Here is a 25,542-nt window from a genome sequence, read left to right on the forward strand (position 1 = left end):
CAGCAATTTCTATTTTTGGTTCAGCTTTCCAGCATCTGCAGTCCTTCGGTTCGAATCATATTAATCTCTGACTTGAAGGTGCTGGTGTTGGACTGGGGTGGACAAAGTTAAAAGTCCCACAACACCAGATGATAGTCCTGGTGTTGTGTGATTTTTAACTTTAATATTAAACTCTGACAGTATTGGAGTTCAGGGAAAATAAACTACAACTCCCAGAATGCCAATGCAGGCTGAACTGACACGTGGCTTCCGGCCGCCATGTTGCTGGGTGCCGGCTATAATCCCGAGTGAAGGTGAAGCTGTGGTCATGGCTCATCTGCAGTTCTCTGAACATAGAGGGTGAACGGGTTTAAACCTAATTCTGATTAGTTGTGCGGATAGGTTTTGTGATCAGGATGAATTGGTGAGAGGGTGTTTCCCGGCTCGGGCTCGGGGACAGCAGGAAGGCCAGGCTGAGGAAGGGGCTTGTACCAGTGCGGGATGCGGTAGGACCCGTCCCCAGGCCGACCCCCCTCCCCCTCCCCCTCCCACCCCCACCCTCCTCCTTACACTAGGACCTAATGATAAAGTGTTGTTCGAAATTCACTGACAACGCCACTTACTGTAAAAGGAGGAGATCGAAATCTGGGAATTCCCGGTGGCGGTCGGCAGGTTGTTCCCAATGTCAAGGCAGAGCACCTGCCCACAAATTGGCCTTTCAGAGTGAGGGACCGCAGGAGGCTGCGGCTTCTTCTGTCTCTTCCCACGGCTGGACTCTTCCGATCCTGGAGGGCTCTCCCTGCTCCGATTAAGGGCACTCGTCTTCTCGCCATTCCCCTCCCTCCAAAGAAAAATATCACAGATATTGGGTGCTACATTTAGCAAACGTCTCCAGCATGGCTTCTACATCTGTTGATAAGGTGAGTTGCTGTTTATAGAATTTAACTTGGTTTACTAATTGTCACAAGTTTCTATTTGCAGATTTGATAACCTTGTACTTTGGTTTGTTGTTTGAAGATGCTAATGATGTTGAAATAGTTCAAGAGTAGCTCGTGCAAATAATCTGCAACTTTTGAGTTTGTGTGCATTATTCCAGTGTTTGACACCATCTGGAGAGGAAGATGGATTCAGTAATAAACGTGTGATGATGAAAACAGTTTTGCTTCCAGGTTTTGTTCAGCAATGAAATTTGGAAGTTTTCCTGATTAGGTGTTGAGCAAGGAGTATGGTATCACAGGAAATGTGTGGGCCTAAGGGAGATTGCAGCAGGCCAGGCAGCATCAAAGGAGCAGGAGAATTGACGTTTTGGGCATAAGCCCTTCATTCCTGAAGAAGGGCTTATGCCTGAAATGTTGATTCTCCTGCTCCTTTGATGCTGTTTGACCTGCTGTGCTTTTCCAGCAGCACACTTTTCAGCTCTGATCTCCAGCATCTGCAGTCCTCACTTTTTTGCCTAAGGGAGATGGTGATCTTGTAGAATTGAATGATTGGTAACTGTTTGTTTGAAAGCAGAGTATAGGATGATATAATAGGCAATTTCTTTCTTCCTCTGAGGCTGATCAACTACTGTCCTACCTGATAAAAGTATGCTCTTCAATGTTGAATATTACTTATATGTAGTACAGAGGTTAACAAAGACAATCTACCATAACACCAGATGCTGTGTAACTCTTTAGTCTAACCAAACTGGCTAAATCATAAAAAAATGGCTGCTACACTCGCCCCTGTGGCAGAGGTGAGAAAGCCAGCTAGTGATCTTGTCCTCGCTGTTTTACGTGTTACAGATGCACCTGTCCATGATGGTATTAGTAAGAGTTCCTGTCTTTCCACTGAAGATAGTGTTTTGTGGCATTGTACTAAATGAAACAGATTCCAAGTAGATCTAGCAGCTCAAAACTGGGAATTTGAGTCTTGTCAACAACAGCAAAATTCCCAAACTATAACCTTCACTCTGCCATTACCATCAAACAATGGATCCAATTATAGTTCGGGGTGAATATGAGAGAAGTCAGGAACAGCATGGTGCACTAAACTAATGAATCCCAGCATAAGGCTACCGTGCATGCTAAACAATAGAAGAAAAATGCTAGGAATAGAACTAAGTGATCCCATAATTGATATAGCTGGTCAAAGCACTGCACGTTTGGATTGTGCTGTTGGAGGAGCCATGGTGTGTTGCTGCATGCATCTTGTAAATGATATAAGCTGCTGCCACTGAAATGGTATATCGATCTAGTTGGCTGTTATTTATGACGCTGAACTTGATTTTTTAGTCCAGCTGCTATCCAAGGAAGTGAGAATATATCCATCACAATTCCAGCAGTGGACAGGATCTGGGGACATGAGACTAAGTGTAATTTAGAAACTATGCACCAACCTTGGCATTTGATTTGGACACAGAAGCATGTGTAGACTATCAGATGCCACAGAAACCACTTTATTCACATCTCTAGCAACTTGTGCCAAAGTTTAGCGAGTTTTCAGAGCTGAGCAAAAGTCTGTCATGGTCATAACTGTCCGAATCACACTTGTCTGCCAAATGCCAGTTGCATATATTATCATCCCTTGGTATGTCTTGCCTTACTGGTGGTAACATGCAGTCAGTCAGGTGTGGCCCTGGAAGTCTGCACCACTGATTCCAGACCCCATTATATCTTGTGGAATTGGGTCAGATGTGGGCAAGGCAACCTCTGGGTGATCAATTAGTACTGTACCCCACATTTTGAATAGCATTTGGAAGATGCACCGAGGATAGCAAGAGCTCTCGGAATACTGGCCAGCAGCTATAAATCATTTTGCAAGGTGAAATTAAAGCACTGAATCTCTGTCATTGATGGCAAATGTCCTTGCAAGATTTATAAAACTGTGGTTGCTGAATTCATTATTAATCATTGCCTTTTATAGTATAATGAGGGATACATTTAAAGTAGTAAAGAATGTCATGCTTATAACCAGTTTTCCAGCAGCTTCTGATTGCTAACGTAATAAACAAATAGTAATGCTGAAGAGGGAGCTCTCAATTTCAGCACTGTAGACACGAGATTTAATCATTTTCTTTTCTCTGTTTCGTCCGATTTGATTAAGTGTGCAAGTCTGATATTTAACTTTGGATCAGATTACAATAAAACATTAGGCTTTGTGAGCAGACCTTCTTCCAGAGTATCTAAATTTTTAAATTTAAAGGTTAGAAGTCTTATTTGTACATGCTGTGGACTTTAATGAGTAGTTCAGCTATGCCAGTTGGAAGCTACAGTATCGCTGTCTTTTATTCTGACACAATCCAAATTTATCACCTTTCTTGTGTTCTCCTTTTTTGTTCAATTGCAACTACAACAAAGATTCTAATCTATATTAAAATTATACTTGTGATGTCATCTATAACCAGGAATACCCCCATATTTCTTTTACTAAAAGTATTATCATGGGTAATGGGACTATTTTGTCTGACTTCTTTTGAAGGGCAACTTTCCAGACACTACAACAATGTCAGTGACTTTGATTAGAATATTTACTGGTATTCTTGGGGGTGGGGGAGAGGTGATTGGTGTGTGGGGACTCACCAGTTGGTCATTCATAACATTTCAGGTTTTGTGTATTTTAATGTTTTTGATCATCCATCTCAAAGTGGATCAGTTCTGTTAATGAGCATTTTAATTTCCTTAGCCATCATATTGTCCATATTATTAATTAAATTGTGACATTTGTCGTTTTGTCAGCATTTCATCCCTCTTCTGCAGACTGATTTGTGACCGTGTACCATTACGTGGCTTCTCACTTACATTTTGCATTCTGCACAGAAGGACCTTTATTCATGTAATGGTATCAATAGAGAGGTTTATGTATAGCAATAGTTCATAAAATATTTAATCCAGCATATATAAATGATGCAAAATTATCATTTGTTTATGTAATTGAAAGTGAGATTGCCAAATTGAGGGGAATGTTGTGCTTTGATCTTTCAGTAATTTAATTCTGAATGTGAATACTATCAACACTTGATGTTGCAGCCAACACTGGAAGTGCAAGCATCATTGCATGCATCAGACGAGTCTGTATCGGCCACATTTTAACCGACTACAGCTCGATTTGTTAGTGCTAGAGTGTGTTTGTGTAGTTTAATATTACTTTTAATTGAAATGCTAGCTGTGTTTCTTCATTTATTGCAGCTGACGTTTTTCATTCCGATTGTGTTCCAGTCTGAGAGTATCCCTTGTCTGGCTGTAACAGATGGCTCTGCAAGGACCAATGGAATGAACTCTGACTTTGCTTGTACCTATTGTTTCCAGATATTTTTGCTTTTGTGGTTGTCCGTAGTCAGTGGCACCAGTCAGTTGCTTGGCTGTATAACTTCTAATCCATACTTTCCTTGCATTTTTCTTTTCTTTCTATTTTTCTCATTGTCACCCTTTTGTACTCTTTATACCAAACGTCTAACACTAAAGTGAGGAGGAGGGTGATGTCTTTACGATGTAACTGGTGCTGCTGATTGAATTTCTGCATTTTTTTTTACTGTAGCATCCAATGCCTTGATTTTTAGTGTTAAAAATAATGGGAAGGTGATGGCTAGTGGTATTATCACTAGACTATTAATCTATTCCTGAGATGCTGCCTAACCTGCTGTGCTTTGACCAGCAACACATTTGCAGCTGTGATCTCCAGCATCTGCAGACCTCATTTTTTACTATTAATCTAGAGACGTAGGTTCAAATTCCACCATGACAGATAAATTGGAATTCAATTTTTAAAAAAACTGGAATTAAGAAATCATTGTCAATTGTTGGAAAAACTTGTCTGGTTCACTCTTCTTTTTTTTAGAAGGGAGTAATGTGACTCCTGTGACACATGACTAATGTGGTATACTCTTAACAATCGTGATAAAGTTTCTAAAGATAAAATGAAACTTGATGGACCACTTGGCATCTACCTAGGCACTGAAGAAGACAATGACAAGTACAGCCCTGTCAACCCAACAATGTCCATTACTAACATTGAGAGGGGACTGGCAGCTAAATTGGGAGAATTGACTGTCAGACTAGTCAAGGAATAATCATGTTCACAGAATCATATATTTTACAAACAATGTCCCATACACTACCTTCACCATCCCTGGATTATGTTGTCATGTCTGTAGGACAGACCAAGCAGAGATGGTGGTTTTCCACAACATTGATTCTGGATGGCATGTTGTCTTGTGGAACCAGATAAAACACCTCATTCCGAGTTTGTGAGAAGATTTGTAGCTCGGGTGCTTGTTGTTGTGGTTCTGTTCGCCGAGCTGGGAATGTGTTGCAGACGTTTTGTCCCCTGTTTAGGTGACATCCTCAGTGCTTGGGATCCTCCTGTGAAGCGCTTCTGTGTTGTTTCCTCCGGCATTTATAGTAGTTTGTCTCTGCCGCTTCTGGTTGTCGGCACTATAAATGCCGGAGGAAACAACACAGAAGCACTTCATAGGAGGATCCCAAGCATTGAGGATGTCGCGTAGATGGGGGACAAAACGTCTGCAACACAAATTTCCAGCTCAGTGAGCAGAACCACAACAAGGAAACCTCATACTAAATAACACATACCATCCTCTCTCAGCCTTTGAATCGGTAACTCCTCCACGTTGAATATCACTTGGAGGAAACACTGGGTGTACCAATGGGGGTTTCAAATTCCACCATCAAGAAAGGCTCGGCAGCAATACTAATATTTGACTTTGTACTAGGCTCGATTTGTGGCAGGTGGTGAGGGAGCTAACAAAAAAGAACAAACTTAACCTCTTAACGTTCTGGCTGCCACAAATGCATGTCAGTATTGGTAAGAGTGACCAAAGCACAGCCCTTGTGGTGATGAAGTTTTGCCTTTAAATTGAGAATCCATTCCATTCTGTGGTATGGTTCTAAGATTCTGCTAAATGGGATAGACATTGATGCGACCAAGCAACTCAAGACTGGGTGCCCACAAGTTGCTCTATGCTGTCAGCAGCAGAGCTGTCCTCCAACATAATCTGCAATGCCTTACACAGCACCTTCCCTATTCTACCAATATAATCAAGTTATCAACCCTGGTTCAGTGAAGAACCAGGGCATGCAAGTTGCAGCATACCTAAAAATAAGGTGTCTACCTATTGAAGCCACGTGTCGGGGTGATTAGCGTGGCAACTAGCATAAGCAGGAAGTGAATGGCAGATATGTGATTTCTACAACCAATAGAACAGGTTTAAGCTCTCCTGTTCCATTACATCCAGTAGTGCATGGTGAACAACTAAACAGGAGGAGACTCCACAAACATTCCATCCTCTGTAATGGGAGAGTCAAACACCTTAGTGCAAAACATAAGGCTGAAGCATTTGTGGCAAACTTTTTGGTCAGAAGGACTAAACAGATGTTCCATCCCTGCCTCCAGACATCCACAGTATCACGTACCAGTCTTCACCCAATTTGATACACTCCATGTGGAGCTTCTAAACGTACTACAACTCTGCCAAGCTGTTCCAGTACAGCTACAACACCTGGGCATCTACCTGACCATATGGATAATTGGGAGAAAGTGAGGACTGCAGATGCTGGAGATCAGAGCTGAAAAATGTGTTGCTGGAAAAGCGCAGCAGGTCAGGCAGCATCAAAGGAGCAGGAGAATCGACGTTTCGGGCATAAGCCCTTCTTCAGGAATGGGGCAGAAGAAGGGCTTATGCCTGAAACATCAATTCTCCTGCTCTTTTGATGCTGCCTGACCTGCTGTGCTTTTCCAGAAACACATTTTTCAATATGGATAATTGCCCAGGAGTGTCCTGTGTGTGATCTCTCTCAAACAAATATATCCACCCATTTACCACCCTCTCACTGTCACTTATCAGTAAAGTGATGAAAATTATCATCATTGGTGTTACCAAGCAGCACATACTCAGAAATAACCTGCTCACTGATGTCCAGTTTGAGTTCCACTAGCGCCACTAAGCTCTTGACCTCCGTATAATCTTGGTCTAAACACTGTCAAAGAAGCTGAATTCCAGAGGTGAGGTGAGAGTGACTGTCCTTGACATTAAGGTTGCACATGACTAAGTGTGGCATGAAAAAGTTTAAGCAAAAGTGGAAATTGGATGAAGACATTTGTGGCACAAAGGATGATTATGGTTTGAAGTTAGTCACCTATATTCCAGGACATTTTCACCAGGTCTTCCTCTGCCACAACCTTCTCCAGCTATATCGCTAGGCCAGAATCCTGGGATTCCCAAATGGTATAATGGATTTACTACACCAAATGAACTGCAGTGGTTTAAGAAGGCAGTGCACCACCTTCACTGACAACTAAGGCAGAAGTGTTCCCCCAGTGTCAGCAAGACTCCATTTCATGAACAAATTAAAAAAAACACAAGGTAACCAAATGCATGCAACCAAACAGCCTTTGTCTTTTTTTTATATATCTTTAAGTTTTTTTTAGTTCCACACTAACATTGGTCACTTTTATAATTACAAGGATCAAAAAGCTTTTTTTTTGTAAGCCCTCTAGTATTCTTTGTTTTCAGCAGAATGCTATACAAAATGTTAATATTTTATAAGCACTCAGTTTTTCCTATAATTAACAATGGCCATGTCATCTGAGTGTTTTTTCTCAAGCCATGTTTTAAAAAGTTTATTTTTAAAAAGTGCAAGCATTCATTTGAATGTAGTTTTGTCTAGAAAATCTATTGTGATTGTACTTAGACACTGCTCATAAAAATACTTTTTTCTTTTTTCTCAAGGTATGATTTTCTTTTTCTTGTCACTGGCATATGCAGAACTAACTGCTAGTTAGTTGCCATTTAAGACATATTAGCAGGTTACTTAACTGCTGTGCTGGGAAGTGTTATGGCTGATTCTTCTCTTTTCCTGTCATCTATAAATACACATTTCCAATGGCTACCAACACACAGTAATTGAAATAGTAAGGCTTGCTTCTCTATCTCCTTTTCTAGACCCCATCCCCATTATCGTCGATTCATAGCTCACTCCAGTGAAAACAATTGTAAGCTAACTACATCATCCACAGATTAGCTAACATTGTAGCTGAAATGACCATTTTGTACAACTTAGCTGTGTAATTCGCAGTGCAATTGTGTGCTCTGAGCTGTCTGAGAATTGATTTCATTTTTCTGCTGGTCACAGTTTTGTCCAAGATGAATCTTGCTGAAATGTTTTGAGACTTACAGGCTCCTGTGGTCTAAGAGGAAAATTCCTTTGAGCTGTACTGGATATTAGTCTTTGTTCTGTATTTAGCCACAGTTTCACTTTTTTCTGTCATTTCTGTTCCCTGCAGATAAACCTGCGCCTTATTCTAGTTAGTGGGAAGACACAAGAGTTCATGTTTTCACCAAATGATTCTGCTGCAGATATTGCCAAATATGTCTATGAAAACTGGCCCATGGGTGAGTGTTCTAGGTATTTTGCAGGTATTTGTGATAATATGTATCAAATTTCCAGGGAAACCTTTTCGCAGGTTGATTCTAACTTGGGATGAAATCCTGAACCATGGAAGCAAAACTAGAAATCAATTAATTCATTACTTTTGACATAGTTTTAATGCAGTTTTTTGGTTCAGAATTTTGATTTTTGTATTCATATTTTCAAGCGAAGCAACCAAACTGAAGTGCCATTGTTGAAAATCTCGGTTATAACTAATTGATAGAGCAGGCAGAATAAATCAGAAAATGCTGGTTTGGTGACATTACATTTGGGTTTCACAAAGGAAAAGGCAAAACCTCCTTAGACTAAAGATTTCCATAATTCTGAGATTCAAAGAAAGAGAGATGTTTAAATGTGTCATAATCCAAAATAATGTAGTCAGGTGAGAATGTAGATTGATGTATTTCAAGATTTAGGAGGTAGAAATTTACAGATTTTGAGAGAAGTCCTGAATGTAACCATGAATATCCTAGTGTAAGAATCCCATTGAAAGGTTAGCTTCAATTTATTCACTCTTTAGACAGACTTATAAAATATTAGAAATTGCAGTTAGCTTTTAGTAATGATTTAAGACTCCTTTTCAGGAAGCTAGTAGAATGTTATTATATACAATGAAGGGAGTTTAATACAAAAATTGGAGGCTATGCTTAAGTTATACATGGCAATGATTAAACCACATCTGGAGTACTGTATATGGTATTGGTTTCATCATATAAGAAATAATGTTAATACTTTGGAAGCAATTCAGAGAGAGATTATAAAATTAATACCTGAAATGGCCAGGTTGTCTTGTGAACAAGTTAGATAGACGAGGCTCATATCCGTTGGAGTTTAGAGTCCAAGTTAATTTAAAATCCTGAGTGGTCTTGATGTGGTAGAATTGAGAGGATATTTTGAATAGATAAAGCAAAATGTTTGTTTTCTGAGGATTGAGTCTTTGGAACTCAAATTCTTTAAAATATGGTCGAAGCCTTGAATATTTTTAAGGTAGGATAAAGATTCTTGTTAAGCAATGGAGTGGTTATCCGGGATAGGTGGGAATGTGTGTACGTCCTCTATATCAAGATTTTCCCCCATGAGTGGAAACTTCTCAGCTTTTAAGCTGTCAAACCTCCTTAGAATCTCGTATGTTTCAATAAGATCACCACCTGTTAATCTTCTGAGGGCCTGACTTGTTCAGCTGTTCTTGATAAGTCAATCCCTTCATCTCTAGCATCAGCTTGATATGGAGAAAAAGCGCACAACTGCTGATGCTGGAAACCCAAAGCAGAAACTGCTGGAAAAACTCAGCAGGTCTGGCAGCATCTGTACAGAGGAAGCAGTTAATCTTTTGGGTCTGTTCTGAAAGAGGGTCAGTTGGACCCAAAACATCTACTTTCTCTTCAGATATTGCCAGACCTGCTGAGTTTTCAGTAAATTCTGCTTTTGTTTCTGATCAGCCTAATGAATCTCTTTTGAACTATCTCCAATATTGTACATCTTTTAAATCCAGATGTCAAGCTGTACACAGTACTCTAGGTGCAGTCTCAACAATACTCTGCAGTTATAACATGACTCTCCTATTTTTAAACAGATGTTATTAGCTGGGGAGACAATGACTAGACTATTTAATTCAGAAACTAAGCTAATGGTTTGGGGAACCAGGTTTGTATCTCACCATGGCAGATGGTGGAATTTACATTTAATTAAAATATCCTGAGAATTAAGAATCTACTGACTGCTTTTTAATAACCATTGTCGATTGTTGGGAAACACATCTGGCTCACTGATGTCCTCATCTGTTCTGACCTGCATGGGACTCAAGATCCCTAGCAATATGGTTGACTCTCAACTGCCCTCTGGCCAACTTAGGGATGAGCAATGACTGCTGGTTTAGCCATTGGCACCCACATTCTGTGAATGAATTTTAAAAGCAGGTCTAGAAAAATAAACCAACGTAATCTTAAGGGAGAGAAGATTTGTAGAAGTATGCCTTGCTGATAATGATCGTGCTTGTGAAACGGAGGTGAAAGCTCTGCTAATATTGGATTCTTGTTCTGCCCTCAATGAATGAGGAACAGCATATCCTGGAACTGTGTAGCAATGTAGTGCAACAAGTCTGCAGTAATGTGAGTTGTTGTGTAAGGGATTACTATATTCATTTTTTAAAGTGAAATTTATTTTAATTGAAGTATCACTTGCCCATTAATTCCTGTTTAACACATATCCAGCCCAATAATTAAAGTAAGATTTAAGCGTGATACTGTTGACAACATAGTCATTTTAAGTGGATATACTGTAAATTTTATTGTTTTAGTTATGGTTTCCCCATGGGGATCTCGACAAAGGCAAAAGGTGGATTCATTCTTGAACACTGGAAGACTTAACTTGGTATTCTGTTCTGAAACTACTGATTTCAATGATTGAATGTGTATTCCTGTGTAGGTTTGGAGATTGGAATTACTAAACCAGTTGTTGGCATTTTACTTTTCTAATCTCCATTGGATTTTGTATTGTCTGTTTTCAGGCAAATAAAGTCCATGTGGAATTCTCAGTAGCAGGTCTCTCGAATGTAGAGATGGATTTTTCAGATCACATAACAGACACCTGAATGAATCTTGTTTTGTATATTGTGTAAGAAACTGATCAAATAGAGAATTTCTAGCTCTCTGCCACAAAGTACGCTCCAAATTTACACACATCCTGATCTTTTCTGGTGGTGTCAGCCACTGATAACTACTGTGATTTCCCCAGAGCTGTTTACCTGTTAATAGAAGTTGGGTTTCCATAAAGAGTAAAATAGAATTGCATATCTATTTGTGTTGAGTTGATTGTCAAGCTCATCATGCACACTCTTGAAGGCAGAAAAAAAATTCAGTGCTCGTTCTTTACATATATAATGAATGTGGCTTTTTGGTTCATGTGTGCACATGGACGAGAAATGTGTCACAGTTGTGTGTGGTGCTGGAAATGCACAGCAGGTCAGGCTGCATCCGAGGAGTAGGAGAATTGACATTTCAGGCAAGAGCCCTTTATCAACAATGAGAAACATATCACAGAGTATTATTGGAAAGAAACAGCTTAACAGAAGTTTGAGTCCTACCAACACTTTGTTAATACCCAGGGTCATTCCGAAATGATTTAAGAAATAATTAAACTTGGGATCTTACTATAGCCTTGGTTAATAATTGTACTGGAAAATCAGTTTTTTTTTGTTGACAGGATGAGAGCATTGCTGGCTACGCCAGCATTTGTTGCCTATCCCTAATTACCCAGAGGGCCGTTGAGAGTCAACCACATTTGCTGTGGGTCTAGAGTCACATGTAGACCAGACCAAGTAAAGATGGCAGTTTCCTTCCCTAAAAGACATTAGTGAACCAGATGGAGATTTCTGACAATCAACAATCGATTCATAGCCACGATTACACTCTTGATTCCAAATATGTACTGAATTCCATTTACACAATTTACCATGAAGGATTTGAACCTGGGTCCCCAGAACATTACTGGGTCTCTGGATTAACAGTCCAGTGATTTAATACCACGAGCCATTGCCTACACTTTTTTTTATTTCAAAAAGCATGCTGTTCAACATTTTTATGCCATGTCTCCTTATTGATCACCACACCGTTTTTCTTTCCGCTGCTTGTGTTTTAAAAATTATTGTTCCTCCAACTGAGTTGTTTGCCAAATCTTTTTCCTTTGTGACGATATTTGTTTTCCTTCCTCTGTCCCTGTTTCCTCTGTTGTGAAAGTTTGAGTCAGATTTCAGTGAAATCTGGGAGGAAGTTTTGTGCTTGCCCTGACATTTACTGAATGCATTGTTTTGGATTTTGCTGCTTTGGTCTCCATTTTCAAATGGCACTTAACTCCAGTGTTAAGTATTGAATGCAGTATTGTATGCAGAAAGAATACTTTTTGAGATGTTTATTTTTCAATTGCAAGTAACATTTTTCATCACTACTTTCAGACTGGGATGAAGAACAAGTTAATAGCCCCAGCATTCTCCGGCTCATTTACCAAGGAAGGTTTTTACATGGAAATGTTACCTTGGGGGGTAAGTTCCAAATTATGTGGAATATTTTAGAAATGAAAAATTTTGATAAGTTCGGGCAATGTGTTGCTCCTGCATTAATTTTAATAGAAATCGTAAATAGAATGTATTCAGTCTCTGAACGAGGATAATCACATTGATGCATGTTTACTGTATATTCTCTTAGTGAGTATGTTAATCAACACCTTGAGTTTTCATTTAATCATGGTTGATTTGTACCTCAGTTTCTCTACCTATCTTTATTATGTATCCACTGATATTGATTTGACAAAATGTATCAATCTCAATGTTGAAAGTTTTAGTTGATCTAACATCCACAGTCTTTTGTGGGATGAGAACAGTATGCCTTTATTTGCAGAAGTTTCTGATTTTGCTCTTGAATGGCCTGGCTGTAATTTTAAAATTTTATATTCTGTTTTTTCCCCACCAGAGGAAATATTCTGTGTATCTATGCTACAAGTTCCTTATAAACTTTATAAGCATAATGTCTCGATCACAGTTGATCTTTAAACTCCTGGAAATGCAAGCAAACTGTATGCAAATTATTTTAATTCATTAAACCTGGCTGTCATTCTGATTAATTTGTATTGTACCCACTGTAAAACTCCATACAACTGAAACCTATTGTCTCTCTTATATCTAAGCCATCTTGCGGTACTGACCAGAAGTTTCTTAAATTTATATGATTGACTTTAAAGATTTGTGTATACAAGTATTGAATGGGTTTGTTTTTTCCACAGTTTGTAATTTTGCATCACCTTGAATAAATAGTCCAAACGCAAGGAGGGGAATAAAAACAAACTGGATGATCTTGTCCTGTGTCCAAATTTTTCTTGTGTCTGTATGTAACTTTCGATTCCTATCCGTACAATTCAGTATATTCTCACTTACTCCAAATAATTGATAAATATGATGAAAATCTAAAGGCTTTCAGAGCATGTACCTAAAGAGCATTACTTGTCTCATCCCAGAATCAAAGTGCATATCCCTTTTTATCTTTCTGAAATCCTACCTTCCAACTGAATTTGCATGATCACTTTCAGTTTTGTGCATATCTGTTATGCGAATATACTCTGAAAACTAATGTCCCTTCTTTCAAAGCTCTGAAGCTTCCTCCTGGAAGGATGACAGTGATGCACTTAGTTGCCAGAGAGACATTACCAGAACCCAACTCCCAAGGTAAAGTTGAGTCATGCAATGTGTGTACTCGGCTGACATGATTGAATTAGTTACATACTTCTTCCCCACACTTTTTATACAGTAGAATAATTAAATTTAACAACAATAAGTCCTTTTTCTTAATTTTTGTTCGTCTAAAAGCAGGATTCCTGATGAGGTATGATTCCAGGATACCGACAGTTGTCTGGTACATGATTCAAATAATTACTCTTTATGTTTAAGCCTCATCTACGAGGTTCACAGATTGCTCAACTATGGAGAATACTATGTTGAAGCTATAAGCTGCTGTTGCTCGGTACCCACACTTGTGTCCTTGTCAAATGTGTTCACTAGATTAGAGGTAGTAGAAATCCTGACTGTCTGTCTGCTTCAAGCCATTGCAACAGTTATCCTACTTTGGCATTTGCATCTGCACGTCCTGGTCTGAGTGGCTCAGTGTTACCTAGGTACTTAGCTTCCAGCAAGCTGTTTCATTTTTCAACGGAGAAACAATCACGTAACTTTCTCAGTGTGTCTATGTGAGGGTTTGGGAAGGTTAACAGTATTTGAGGAGAAGAAGTTATTGTGTAGTCAGTTGGCCTAGTTGAAGTATTATGTCAGGATTGGAGGAGAATGTACATAATATGATTGTGTATTTTGCTGTAAATGACATTTTACTACTCCAGACAAAGCTTGAATAAAACTTTTCATGTCCATCATTGTCACTACATGGTAAATAATGTTAAAATAGACATGTGTACCTACAACAGCAGGATCTTCTTTCCCAATTTAAAAATATCCAGAAATAGGATAGTTTTAGGAAGGGCAAAATCTACTCGGCTGCTAGTCTCTTGGTGTTCTTCTGGAATGTGTGTCTTGAAATAGTATATTGCCTTGGTCAAATTAGTTAGTTCATATAAAGTATGAAGAATGTCAGATCAGCCATGATCCTTTTGAATGGTGGTGCAGGCTGAAGGGGCCATATGCCCTACTCCTGTTCCTAATTCTTTTTGCCTGCTCTTCTCCAACCCCCCCCCCCCCCAACCCAAGTTGTCTTCTCTGTGACCTCCTGTTTCATCTCTTTGCATTTCATAACATCTAGGCCAACTTAACATTCTGATTGGGTATGTCAGGACAGACTAGAAATCTGGAAGTTGAGACTCGCAATTCACTACTGCAATTTCCATTTACCCATTAGGCTATTGAAATCGATACAGAGGGTAAAAGAAAGGTGAAGAAGCTTTAATGTCCTTTTTATTAATCACCAAAGCATTATCTAACCAAATAGGTTCTTAGGAAAACTGAAAAATTGCACCTTTAATAGTAAGGTTAAAATTATTGTCTATTGGCCATCTTTTCTATTTTTAATTAGAGATTTTATTTTGTTTTTTGTTCAGGTCAAAGAAATCGGGAGAAGACTGGAGAAAGCAATTGCTGTATGATTTTGTGAGGCCTGCTTGCCTTTTCAGCATGGCTACAAATCAAAAGAAGACCTTTTTATAGCATTTGTGAGCATTATCTTGGAATCTTCCCATTCAAAAGATTGCGATGTAACTGACTGGCAAGTTGTTGCTAACCAACTTGAGAGTATTCCTCATTATTGCACAGAATTCTACTGTGGTATTACACAAAGGATTTGTATCCTGCCAAGGCAGAACAGTCTGGGAAGAACTTAACTACTCCTACAGAAAGTTACGGAGTGCTCCTGCTACAGAGAAGTGGCAATTACATGGGAGCCAAATCTTTCCATTTATAATTTTTATTTTCTAACAATTTAACTTTTTAAAAAATTTTTTTCTAAATCATAGTTTGGATATTTCCAATTTTATTCCCTTCCATTCTGGAAGCATTAATCTCTTTTTGAACACAGCTCCATGCGTGTAACCCCTTCTCTGGTGCCTTGTCCTAGAGACTTTCTTATGCATATGTCTTGACACTATGTATCAATGGGCTATTTGACCACTAGACATCACAGCTGAGCTTGATCATGTTATTACTTGATGTCTGGTCAAGCACTTTACAAACAGCATCACTAATGATAATTAAGGTAACCCGAGCTGCCAGTTTTTTTTCTCCTCCTTGATTCAGACATACTGAGATGGCTTTTGGCTGCTTTAGGTAAAACTTCTAACAAATCTAAGTATAAATTATGATGCTATCTCCAGCCTTTTTAAAGGGGAGGGGTTTCTGCAATAAGTCACCTTGGTTGAGGGTATTCTGTTTTCCCAGTGTAATGTTTATCTGTGGTGAAAATGTCCATAAGCAGATCTTTTTCACTTGTTTCAGCATGTCCTTTTTGTATTGGGTTCTTTTTGTTTTTTTTTAAAAGTGGATGTGAGCACTATAGAGTAATGTCAAGCCTTTTTATTAATAATACTCTTACCTACACAATACAGAAGGACTTTCAACTTTGGATTGGTCTATCATGTGAAGCCACTCAATGTTTAATGAAGTTTTCAAAAATATTGCTTTTCTAGATTGTAGTTAGTGTGTCTGACGTTTTTTTTAAAAAAAGAGCTACTGTTACTTCTTACAATAGGATGAAATTGCTGCTATTTTGCCTGTCAAAAGATTTGTTTTTCTGTTTTCTCTCCTGCACAAACTGTCTCATTCAGAAGCTTGAATGAGTTTGAACCTGCATCGCAGCATTCCGGATATTTGATGAACCACTTTACCTGCAGGCTCTTATTACATATTTCCTATCAAGGGATTGAAACGAGGTTTTATTTGGTCCATGCAGCTAGGCAGCTTAGCCTCAGTTTTGTGCAACCTGTATCATATATGCAAGTGTCATTTTTGATCCCCTTCTCTTCCACTATTCATTCAGACTGAGACTGATTGATTGATTTCTACCTCTAATCTATTTTACATACCTTTTACCCATTCCTTAAACTTCTGTTAGAAATTATTATTGGTCTCATTCTTGGTGATTTCAACTGATGCAGTACCCATAAACTTTTGGGAAATAGATTTTATTTCTTTGTGATTTCTTTTTTCATTTGTTTCCTGGTGGAAAAGTGCTTCCTGACTTTAAACAGTCCATCTGTAATTTGAAAAACTATGCCCATTTAGTCTAGGCTACATGCCCCCCCCACCCTCGATACCTTAACTAACTTTTGGTTTTTAAAACTACTTGACTAGATTACCCCTCAACTCATGTCAAAAACGCAAATATAGTTTTATTTAACTCTTTAAGTCCTGGTATCATTCCAGTGGATTCGTGGTGTACCTTTTTTGGTGCCAAAGTAACTTTTGCATAGATTAGTGCTCAGAATAGTGCTCCAAATGATGTCTGACACAACTTTGTTATAATAAATGCAATACCAGCATTTATTGTCTGTCCCTTTTTAAAAAAATTGTTTTTATGATAAGGTGGTGTTCAGCTGCCATCTATAGTTGCTACAGTTCATCTGATCTAGGTGCTGTTAAAGAGAGAATTCTAGGATTTTGACTTGGTGTTGTGAAGGAACAGTGATAATAGTTCCAAGTCAGAATGGTGAGTGTTTCTCTGTACCTACTGCCCTTGTTCTAAGTGGAGGGGTCACAAGTTTGGAAAAGGTTATCTAAGGACCTTTTTCATGAGTTGCTGCAGTGCATTTTTAGGCTGCTGCTAATGTGTGCTGGTGGTAGAGGGAATGAGTTTTAAGGTAGTGGATTGGTTGCCAGTCATGGAGGTGACTTTGTTTTGGATGGTGTTGAGATTCTCAAGTGTTGTTTAGAACTGCACTTGTTCTCAGTTTCTAATTCCAACTGCCTTAAAATAAAAACTACTACTTACAACTGAATAATGCAATAGTGATGTCTGGCATTTGGTAGAAAATCTCAGTGGAATCTGTCATCTAGAGGAAAACATGCAGTAGGTACATGGGAATTCTGAGTTTCCTTTCAATTCCCATCATATTGTGACTTTGACTCAGTGATGATGAAAGGGTGGTGATAATTGAAGTACTGAAACATTCTCTATTACAACAGAGATTACCTTCGCTGCTTGGTCTGTAACTGTTCAAGGTGACAACTCACCAACAAATTCTTCAAGAGCAGTAGGGATCAGCAAAAAATGCAGGCCTTGGCAACTCTCCTATCCCATGCAGAAATTAATAACTGCATTGCTGTAACTAGATCCTGTTCCATATTTTAAAAATAGATTCAAAATTAACATCTCTAAATAAAACTGTAGATCTGACTCATGCTAGTTACTCAATAAATCTGTTTGTTTACAAATGCTGCAACATTTACAAGTGGTGATCCATTTGACATGAAAGGGAAAGTGAATTCCACATTTTGGGGAAGTTATTTAAATTATCTGCTTGTATTTGATACTTATGGAAAAACCATTACATGCTGCTGAAGTTAATTTCTAATCTTTGCTAACCTGATTCCATATTTACCATTCCAACAGTAGTTTTGTTGGAATCTGTCAACAAATCAGCCCCCAGATTGAGTCTTGCTATTCATAACAGAAGCAGTTAACCTGAGTGATTTTAAAAAAAAAAGTCAAATATGGTAACATAGGACTTGTCAAAAAAATCCTTATTTCTCACTTCCCTTCTGCATCCTGTCACCAAATCTACCCATTTACTAGATAGTTGCTTCAGTTTTAATTTGAGCTTAAATACAAAAATTGTTATACCACTTTTGCATCAGTGGTGATGCAATTGAAATATTTAATAGTTGGTACCAGTCTTAAAAATATGTTTGTACTACAGCTGTAGTATGTGAGAAGTCTTTTCACTTTGATGTGAAATGTATCATCTTGAATTCAGTGCTTGAACTCATTCCTAAACGCAGAGTTAGATATCCTGGAGTACTTTGCAGAGTTGATTTTAAACCCTGAGTCCATGTTTATAATGCTATCAATATAAAGCAGAAACTGCTTCACATCTTACTAAATTCATAGTGGAATTGCACTCTGTCTAGGTTGCCAACCTTTTTTATGGTGCAACTGTTTTGTTTGAAAATGATTTGATTTTTGTAATGAGTTGTCTTAATCACTGTAGGAAATGTTCATCTTTGAGTTGTATAGGACAGTCAGCCAATCTGTCTGAATTGAATCATACAGTTTCTGATGCACTTTTCAGTGAGGGAAGGGCAAGTCTGTGTTTTTGGTATCTGATCTTTCCCATTGTACAGGAGACTGGGATTGTGAAGTCCACCACAGTTCAGCTGGACTTTTCACCAGAACCACCTTAAGTGCATACAGGATGGGTACCAACATCTGACCTTGCCAGCAAAGCCTGAATCCTATGATTGCATAAAGTGAAAACTGTAAATGTTTGGGGTCTGAAAATAAAAATATGCTGATGTGCACACTTCATCAGATTCTGAGAGAAAGCAAATTGAGCTTTTTTTGTTTGTATACTCTTGATCCAATTGGACTATTATTGATCCATGTATATTCATTACTTATTAAATTTAGGATTGTTTGTTCAGCATTCTTCCATCTGACTCAAAATACACCGATCCAGTTAAATCATGGTCATGGCTCTTAAAAACAAGATGCTTTGTTAATGCAAACTCTGCAGCAGCAATTAATAAATGGAAAATAGATTATAAAAGCTGCATATTTGAACACTTTCTCTTAACAATGGTCTATGAAGTGTCAATTTTTTAAGGCATTGAGATATTGAAGTTCTTTCCATTTCTATAGTTCAAAATTACTGATGCACAATGACTTGGGGAAAGAATTATTGTATAATAAACTAATTAATGTATGGCTTTTAATAATTATGATTTGACAGGTGTACAGGTATGTGTTAATACTTCTGTAGATGAATTGGATTTGCCTGCTGTTAAAAAATCTTAAACATTTGAATTTGCTTAACTGTATGAAAAATTTAAAGAAAATATAACCAGCGTAGAACTTCCGGTAAATTGTGTGTACCTATACTGTTGTATGTTGATACTTGAAGCTTCTGGTTTCAGACATACTGTTGCACAAACTTGCACATTTTTGGTTAGTTAATTTTTTCTTTCTCTACCAGATTTTTGATTGTAAGTCAAAGATCATGATAGTCACCAAAGCTGAGAGTAATCTATCCTTGCTGGTGTCCAATATGTGCAATTTCCAGTTTAACTGGAGTGTAAGCGTGGTTGCTATACTATATCAAATGTGATTAACTAATGGCGACGTGTCAAACATGGCACCAGTGTGCTTTGTATGGCTCAGTTTCTAATTGCCTTAATTAGCTGAATCACTGAAGAATAAAATCTCTCAATATTTTTCAGGTCATTTTATCATCTTTTATTATCTGGCACTTTTTTCTCCCAAGAGTTATATTATGTATGTGAATACTGCCCTTGATGATTATTTGTATGTGGAATTGAAACTGTGTGTGCTGATAACTTAGTGGATTGGATAAACACTAAATGAGACAGGAAAAGAATGAAATTATTATTGCAGTTCATTGTTCTGGTTTGAGCTTATACCAGCATTTGCACAACTGAATCTAAGCTGCACTTTTTTTTTCTTTTGGTACAACACCATAACAAGTCTATAAAAGTGTGCAATATTGTAATGTACCCTAACTTAGATCTTGTACAAGCTTAACATTACCCCACCCAAACTCTTCTCCCTCCATCCACACCCTACCACATCCACATTAAGGTACAACATGCTGACATTTTCATGCCTGCATACAAAGATCCTTCTTCTACATTTAAAAATGTTATAATTTTAGATATATTTTATATCCTTATCTTCCTTCCAGATGTATTATGGTGGCTCTTGCCCAAGTCAAATGTTGAATTCAAAGTTGGATTGTTGTACATAGTCTAAACTTAAAGATTAAAGTGAGTATTGTTCAGGGTTATCTTTGCTCCAGAACATCTTTGCAGGAGTTCTTCAAAGTAGATATGCTCTGCAATTGGTAGGACTTGAACCTGAGCCTCCTAGTCTGGAAAGAGGTACAGCTGCTGTACCACAACACTTTTGGCCCTCTGGCTAGATATTTTCTAATCAACCTGTTCAGTGCTGTAATTGCACACTTCTGAAGCAGGTGTAACTTGTATGTAGGTCTCCTGTCTGAGGTAGAAATCATCATTCTGGACATTGAGCAGAAACTGACTGGACTCAACATGTAAATATTGTGGGTACAAGAACATGTCAAGCTGGGAATGCTGCACTGGGTAAACTGCCTCCTAACTCCCCAAAGCCTGTCCAAATTCTTAAAAGCCCAGGTCAGGAGTGTTGGGGAATAATCCCCACATGCCTGAATGAGTATGGCTCTAACAACACTGACCATTCCAGGACAAAGCAATGTACTTGATTAGTACCATTTTCATTCTCCACCACTGACATTCAGGAGCAGCAGTATGTATCCTCACAACCTTCTTCCGTTAAAGACTCCAACCCTTCTCCCAGTCTTCTGTTGTATCTGTTCTGCTAATGCCACCTACTACTTAATTGCTACTGTGATTCATGGGCCAAACGTGTCTAAGTGCCCACCTCCCACACTTTTTTGCCTTTTTTTTAATATTTTTCCTTCCCTCCTTCAGGCTCCCCCAGTCCTCACCACCCCACCAGCCTCTGCATCCAATAGACTTTAAGTGCCATTTCTGTCACCTCCAACCAGGCACCCCTTCCCCTTCCCTCTCTTGTCAGCATTCTGCAGGGGCCATTCCTTCCAGGACACTCAGTCCACTTCTCCATTCCCAACATCTCCCCTCGCTCTCTGCAATTGCCAAAGGAGTAATATGTGTTTACTGACTCCCTTCTCACCATCCAAAGCCTTAGACATACTTTGTAGGTGAAGCAGTAATTTGCCTGTACTTAGATAAAATTAAAACCCTATTCGCTGCTTACAATGTAATGTCTCCATTTGGGGAAGCAAAACACAGACTAGGTGACTGCTTTGCAGCATACCTACATTGCCCACAAAAATGTCCCTGAGCTTTCAGTTGTCTGCCTCTTCAACACATGTTCCCTGGCCAATGTTACTGTTGCAGGCCTTCTGCAGCACACACACAGCACTGATGGCATTTTAAAAAGGCAGCCCCATCACACTTTCGCAGGGCAGCTAAGGATGACCAATGCTGGCACAACAAGATAAAGCCCTATATGGCCAAATGTTTGTCCCTGTGTGCTTCTCTGTCTGAAAACACCTATCTCAAAAACTAATATCCATGTAAGGATATGGAGAATTTGACCTTTTTCTGGCATATGTTGACGTGGATCCACTTTGAGACAAAGCCAGCTTAAGTTTATTAAGGTGTCCAATCACTTGCCCATAAACCTGCGAAGTGACTTATAGTTAATGTGAATTTTACCAGCTGTGTCAAGGTCTGGATGACCAGATGCATAATAGCCTCTGTTTTGATCTTGTGATTTTTGTTTTTGAGTCCTGCTATCTGTTTTACTACTTTTTTTTTTGTTCGTTTCTCTGGATAGACTCTCTTTGCTGTTTTGCAGAAACAGCCTGAGGGCTTTCCTTTTTATCCTGGCTGTTCAATGAACTCCTTTCTTATACCAGTCACCTTCAGCCCTGTGTGTAGGTTACATTCCTAGACCAACCAGGAATAACAGTTTATACGACTTATTAACCTTACATATTTACATATCTAAAATGCTGGAGATCTGAAATAAAACCAACGACTGCTGGAGAAACTCAGCAGGCCTGGTGGCATCTGTGGATAGAGAAACATTTGATGGTTTTAGACCATATTTACTCTTCCTTGAAAGAGTCATGTTGGACTCAAAATATTTTATGAAAATGCTCATCTCAGTAGTTTTTCATTGCTTTTCCATTCTCACAACCTTCAATAATTTTATTGCTGCAGTTAAAATTTTACATAAAGGGACAGATTTTTTTGCCACCCAGACAGTCATGCCACCATAGGAGTTTGTATGGGTACCTTGTGGGATCTCCATCATAACACGTTCTGAAGAAATTACCTATAAAAATTTTATGATAGGCAATTCTTAGGCATCTCTTACTTGTGCAAGGTTACATTTACATATATATATATATATATTTTAGGCACCGAGAACATTCAATAACTCCATTTGCTTTGGCAGAAGGACACCAGATGGTGGTGTTTCCTCACTATGCTTTGGTAGTAAAAAATGAGGTCTGCAGATGCTGGAGATCACAGCTGAAAATGTGTTGCTGGTCAAAGCACAGCAGGCCGGGCAGCATCTCAGGAATAGGGAATTTGACGTTTCGAGCATAAGCCCTTCATCAGGAATGCTTTGGTAGCAACTGCACCAAATTCCAATGTTTGTTTGTTCCTTCATATGCTACTGTAGAGAATCAAACTGCTTGAGTGACTAAATATGTATACAAAAATATCTTTATGAATAAAGTATATTTTTTTGAAATAAAAAATATTGCGATAGGATGCCTCTGAAAGTCTCCACTATGTAGAGACTTCAGTTTGTGCCAATGAAATTAAGTAAATTATTACTCAAGAAAAGTTATTATTAAGTATATAGTCTTAATTCCTGAGTAAGTTTTAAACATACTCTATACTTGTCTCACACCGCCAACTAAACTTTCCCCAGACTCCTTACACCCTCTCTGGCCTGCTGCCTCAATTTTCCCAGAATAACTTCACCTTGGCATCTTTTCTGTACTGTATTTCTAAGTTTTCCAATTTTGGTGATCTGAAATTTGTTTCTGCTCAGGTCGTGGTAGTGAACTATAATGTCAGATTTTAGAGATTTTTAATCTCTAAAAATAGCTAGATTTTAAGAAATATAATTCTTTTTTTGTAACTTAATTTTCAAAATTAATTTCAGTGAAACTTGGTCCACAGATAGGGCATGGCTCTGGGATGAACTGCCTAATTCTTGGCAAAGATGCAGATCTGCAACCTAAAATGCTCAAGTTTTTTTTTAGAATGTTATGGATTACTTCAGCAACTGTGAAATTGATACTGCTGTCCATTTGCAAGCAGAATTTTCTGAATAGCTTGGGCTGTGGATTGGCGTGAGGCTGGCTTGGTAAGACAGAAACTCTGAATTTTGTTCAGCTTTTGTAGTTATTTTGATGAAGGCTCCTAATACGTTTGCTATTCTGTGCCATTTTTACTTATTTACTATATCTGCAGAGTAACTTCTCATCTGTATAAAAGGACACCTGGATTCCTTGGCTGTGTAAACTCTCTATGTAAATAATCAGCTTTTCTGGTCTTGTCTAAGTAGAACAATTCATGTTTTCTCAAGTTATATTCCAAGTCTGTACTCACTTGAATGTTCTATGTCTCTTGGCAGACTGTGTTTGAGTCCTCAGAACTTGTTTTCCTTTATATCTTTGCATAATCAGAAAATTTGCCTGCAATATCTTCCCTCCTGTGTTCTTACCCCCCCCCCCCCCCCCCAAACCAACATCTCAAAACCTAAATGCTTCCAGTGTTGCCTAATCAGTAGCTCAGCACATCTCCCTGCCTGTACTGAAAGTAAAAGCTGTACCACACATTTCATGGCCCTTTTATACTTCGCCTTCATTCAAGTGAAAGAGGGGTAACTTGCCTGATACCTGATGATTATCATGACAACCTCACTGCCTTTGGCCTTGCCATGATGTTCAGTACAAAGTAATATAAGCCCGGTAGTTTTAGACTGAGTGGAAAAGTGCACAAAGACCAGGCAAGAAAAGGCAATGCAAGGCAGCGATGATGTAAGCATCCTGAATGAATGATCACTGACAGTAAGAGAAGAGCAAGTCTATGAGCTGGTTGTGTGTCCCTGAGAGCACACTATATCATTGAAATGTTAGTTATCTGTATACCCCAATGTGCAACATTGAAGTACAGTGGATCAGTGGTATGCCATGTGTCATGCCTTCTTACAGGCTAACTCATGTTGACTGCCAGTGGACATGGACATGAGGTGAATATGGCTGGTCTCCAAGGAGTGTGCCCTGAGATATTGATGCCCTGTGTTCAACATGGAGGTTATTCAGAGCAAATGGCTAGCTGAATTCGCCAAGTTTCCATGTCAATATTTTTGATATCTACCCTACTTGTTATGTGGCAAGTTTTTGAAAGCTAAATATTAGGTGAATTGGGCCCTTAGTAAGGTATTTAACAAGCAGTAATCCCCTTTAATTGGCAACTTGCCACAGCCTAGCAATCAAATCACATCACCACCCATCAAAGGCATAAAAGATGAAGCTTGATGCCCCTGGTGTTCAGATGGGCCTCATCTGACATCCTGTCTGATTCTGTCTGTGTCTCAACGATACAGGTTGCACAAACCCATTTAAGATTCTGCCCTGAATCTATTTAGAGATTGATAGTTTGGCAATGTATAAGTATTTCCTCCTCCATGCGTATCAGGGGAGAAAGGACGAAGCTGTTGCGTAATGCATTGTAAATATTTTATTTAAATAATTTATGAAGATATTGTGATTTAAGTTTGTGTTATTTATAGAAAAGTTCTAATGGTTATAATATTTCTTTGTCCTGTTGGCAACTCTGAGAGAATGTCACAACCACACCAGTTAGTGGTCTTGAATGGAGAACTGGGATAGTTCCTTTAGCTATCTTTTCAAATTTCTCTTTTGCTCTAATGTAAAAATAACCATCAGCAGAGCCTTGGTCTGAAGAAAACTTTATTTTGCAACTATTGCTGGAAAATACCAAGTGAAAGTGTGATATGGCTGTTACTGAGAATACAAAGATTAAAACATAGATATGGAGGTAAGATCAGTCAGTTGCTTGCTTGAATGATAAATTGGCCAAGAATTTTGGCAAATGGTGGTTGAATCTAATAACTCATCACACTGCTTTTGCATCTGTTGGTCATTGTATCAGTGCTACAGTTGTCATATCTTCATATTATATACAAAGAATATTTGTCAGTTCAGCCCCAGTCTACTTAGACATTTATCTTCAAAAGTAATTTTTTTTCTTGTTCAACTCCAGGTTCATCTGGCAAGCTGTATCCGCGAGACGCATTGAAGTTTGGTTATTATGAGCAATGGCATCTTCTATTGTTCACCATATCCA

At 38.5% G+C, this 25,542-nt stretch overlaps 1 protein-coding gene across 2 annotated transcripts; it reads left to right on the forward strand.

Annotated features, from left to right (window-relative positions):
- The first annotated feature begins 247 nt into the window (after positions 1-247).
- LOC132820536 (ubiquitin-like protein 3) lies at positions 248-25,535 on the forward strand. Of its 2 annotated transcripts, XR_009645202.1 has the most exons (6): positions 248-899; positions 8,257-8,365; positions 12,352-12,438; positions 13,537-13,614; positions 14,991-15,101; positions 25,459-25,535. XR_009645202.1 is itself a non-coding variant. In XM_060832779.1 (5 exons), the coding sequence occupies exons 1-5, from the start codon at positions 876-878 to the stop codon at positions 15,041-15,043; spliced, it is 351 nt and encodes a 116-aa protein (XP_060688762.1). In that variant the 5' UTR covers positions 248-875; the 3' UTR covers positions 15,044-21,937. The 2 variants fall into 2 exon arrangements, 1 of the variants encoding a protein (XP_060688762.1); XM_060832779.1 differs by lacking the exon at positions 25,459-25,535 and having other exon boundaries at positions 14,991-21,937.
- Positions 25,536-25,542: the final 7 nt, after the last annotated feature.

The sequence above is a fragment of the Hemiscyllium ocellatum genome, chromosome 11 (genome assembly GCF_020745735.1).
Source record: "Hemiscyllium ocellatum isolate sHemOce1 chromosome 11, sHemOce1.pat.X.cur, whole genome shotgun sequence".
Taxonomy (NCBI): Eukaryota; Metazoa; Chordata; class Chondrichthyes; order Orectolobiformes; family Hemiscylliidae; genus Hemiscyllium; species Hemiscyllium ocellatum.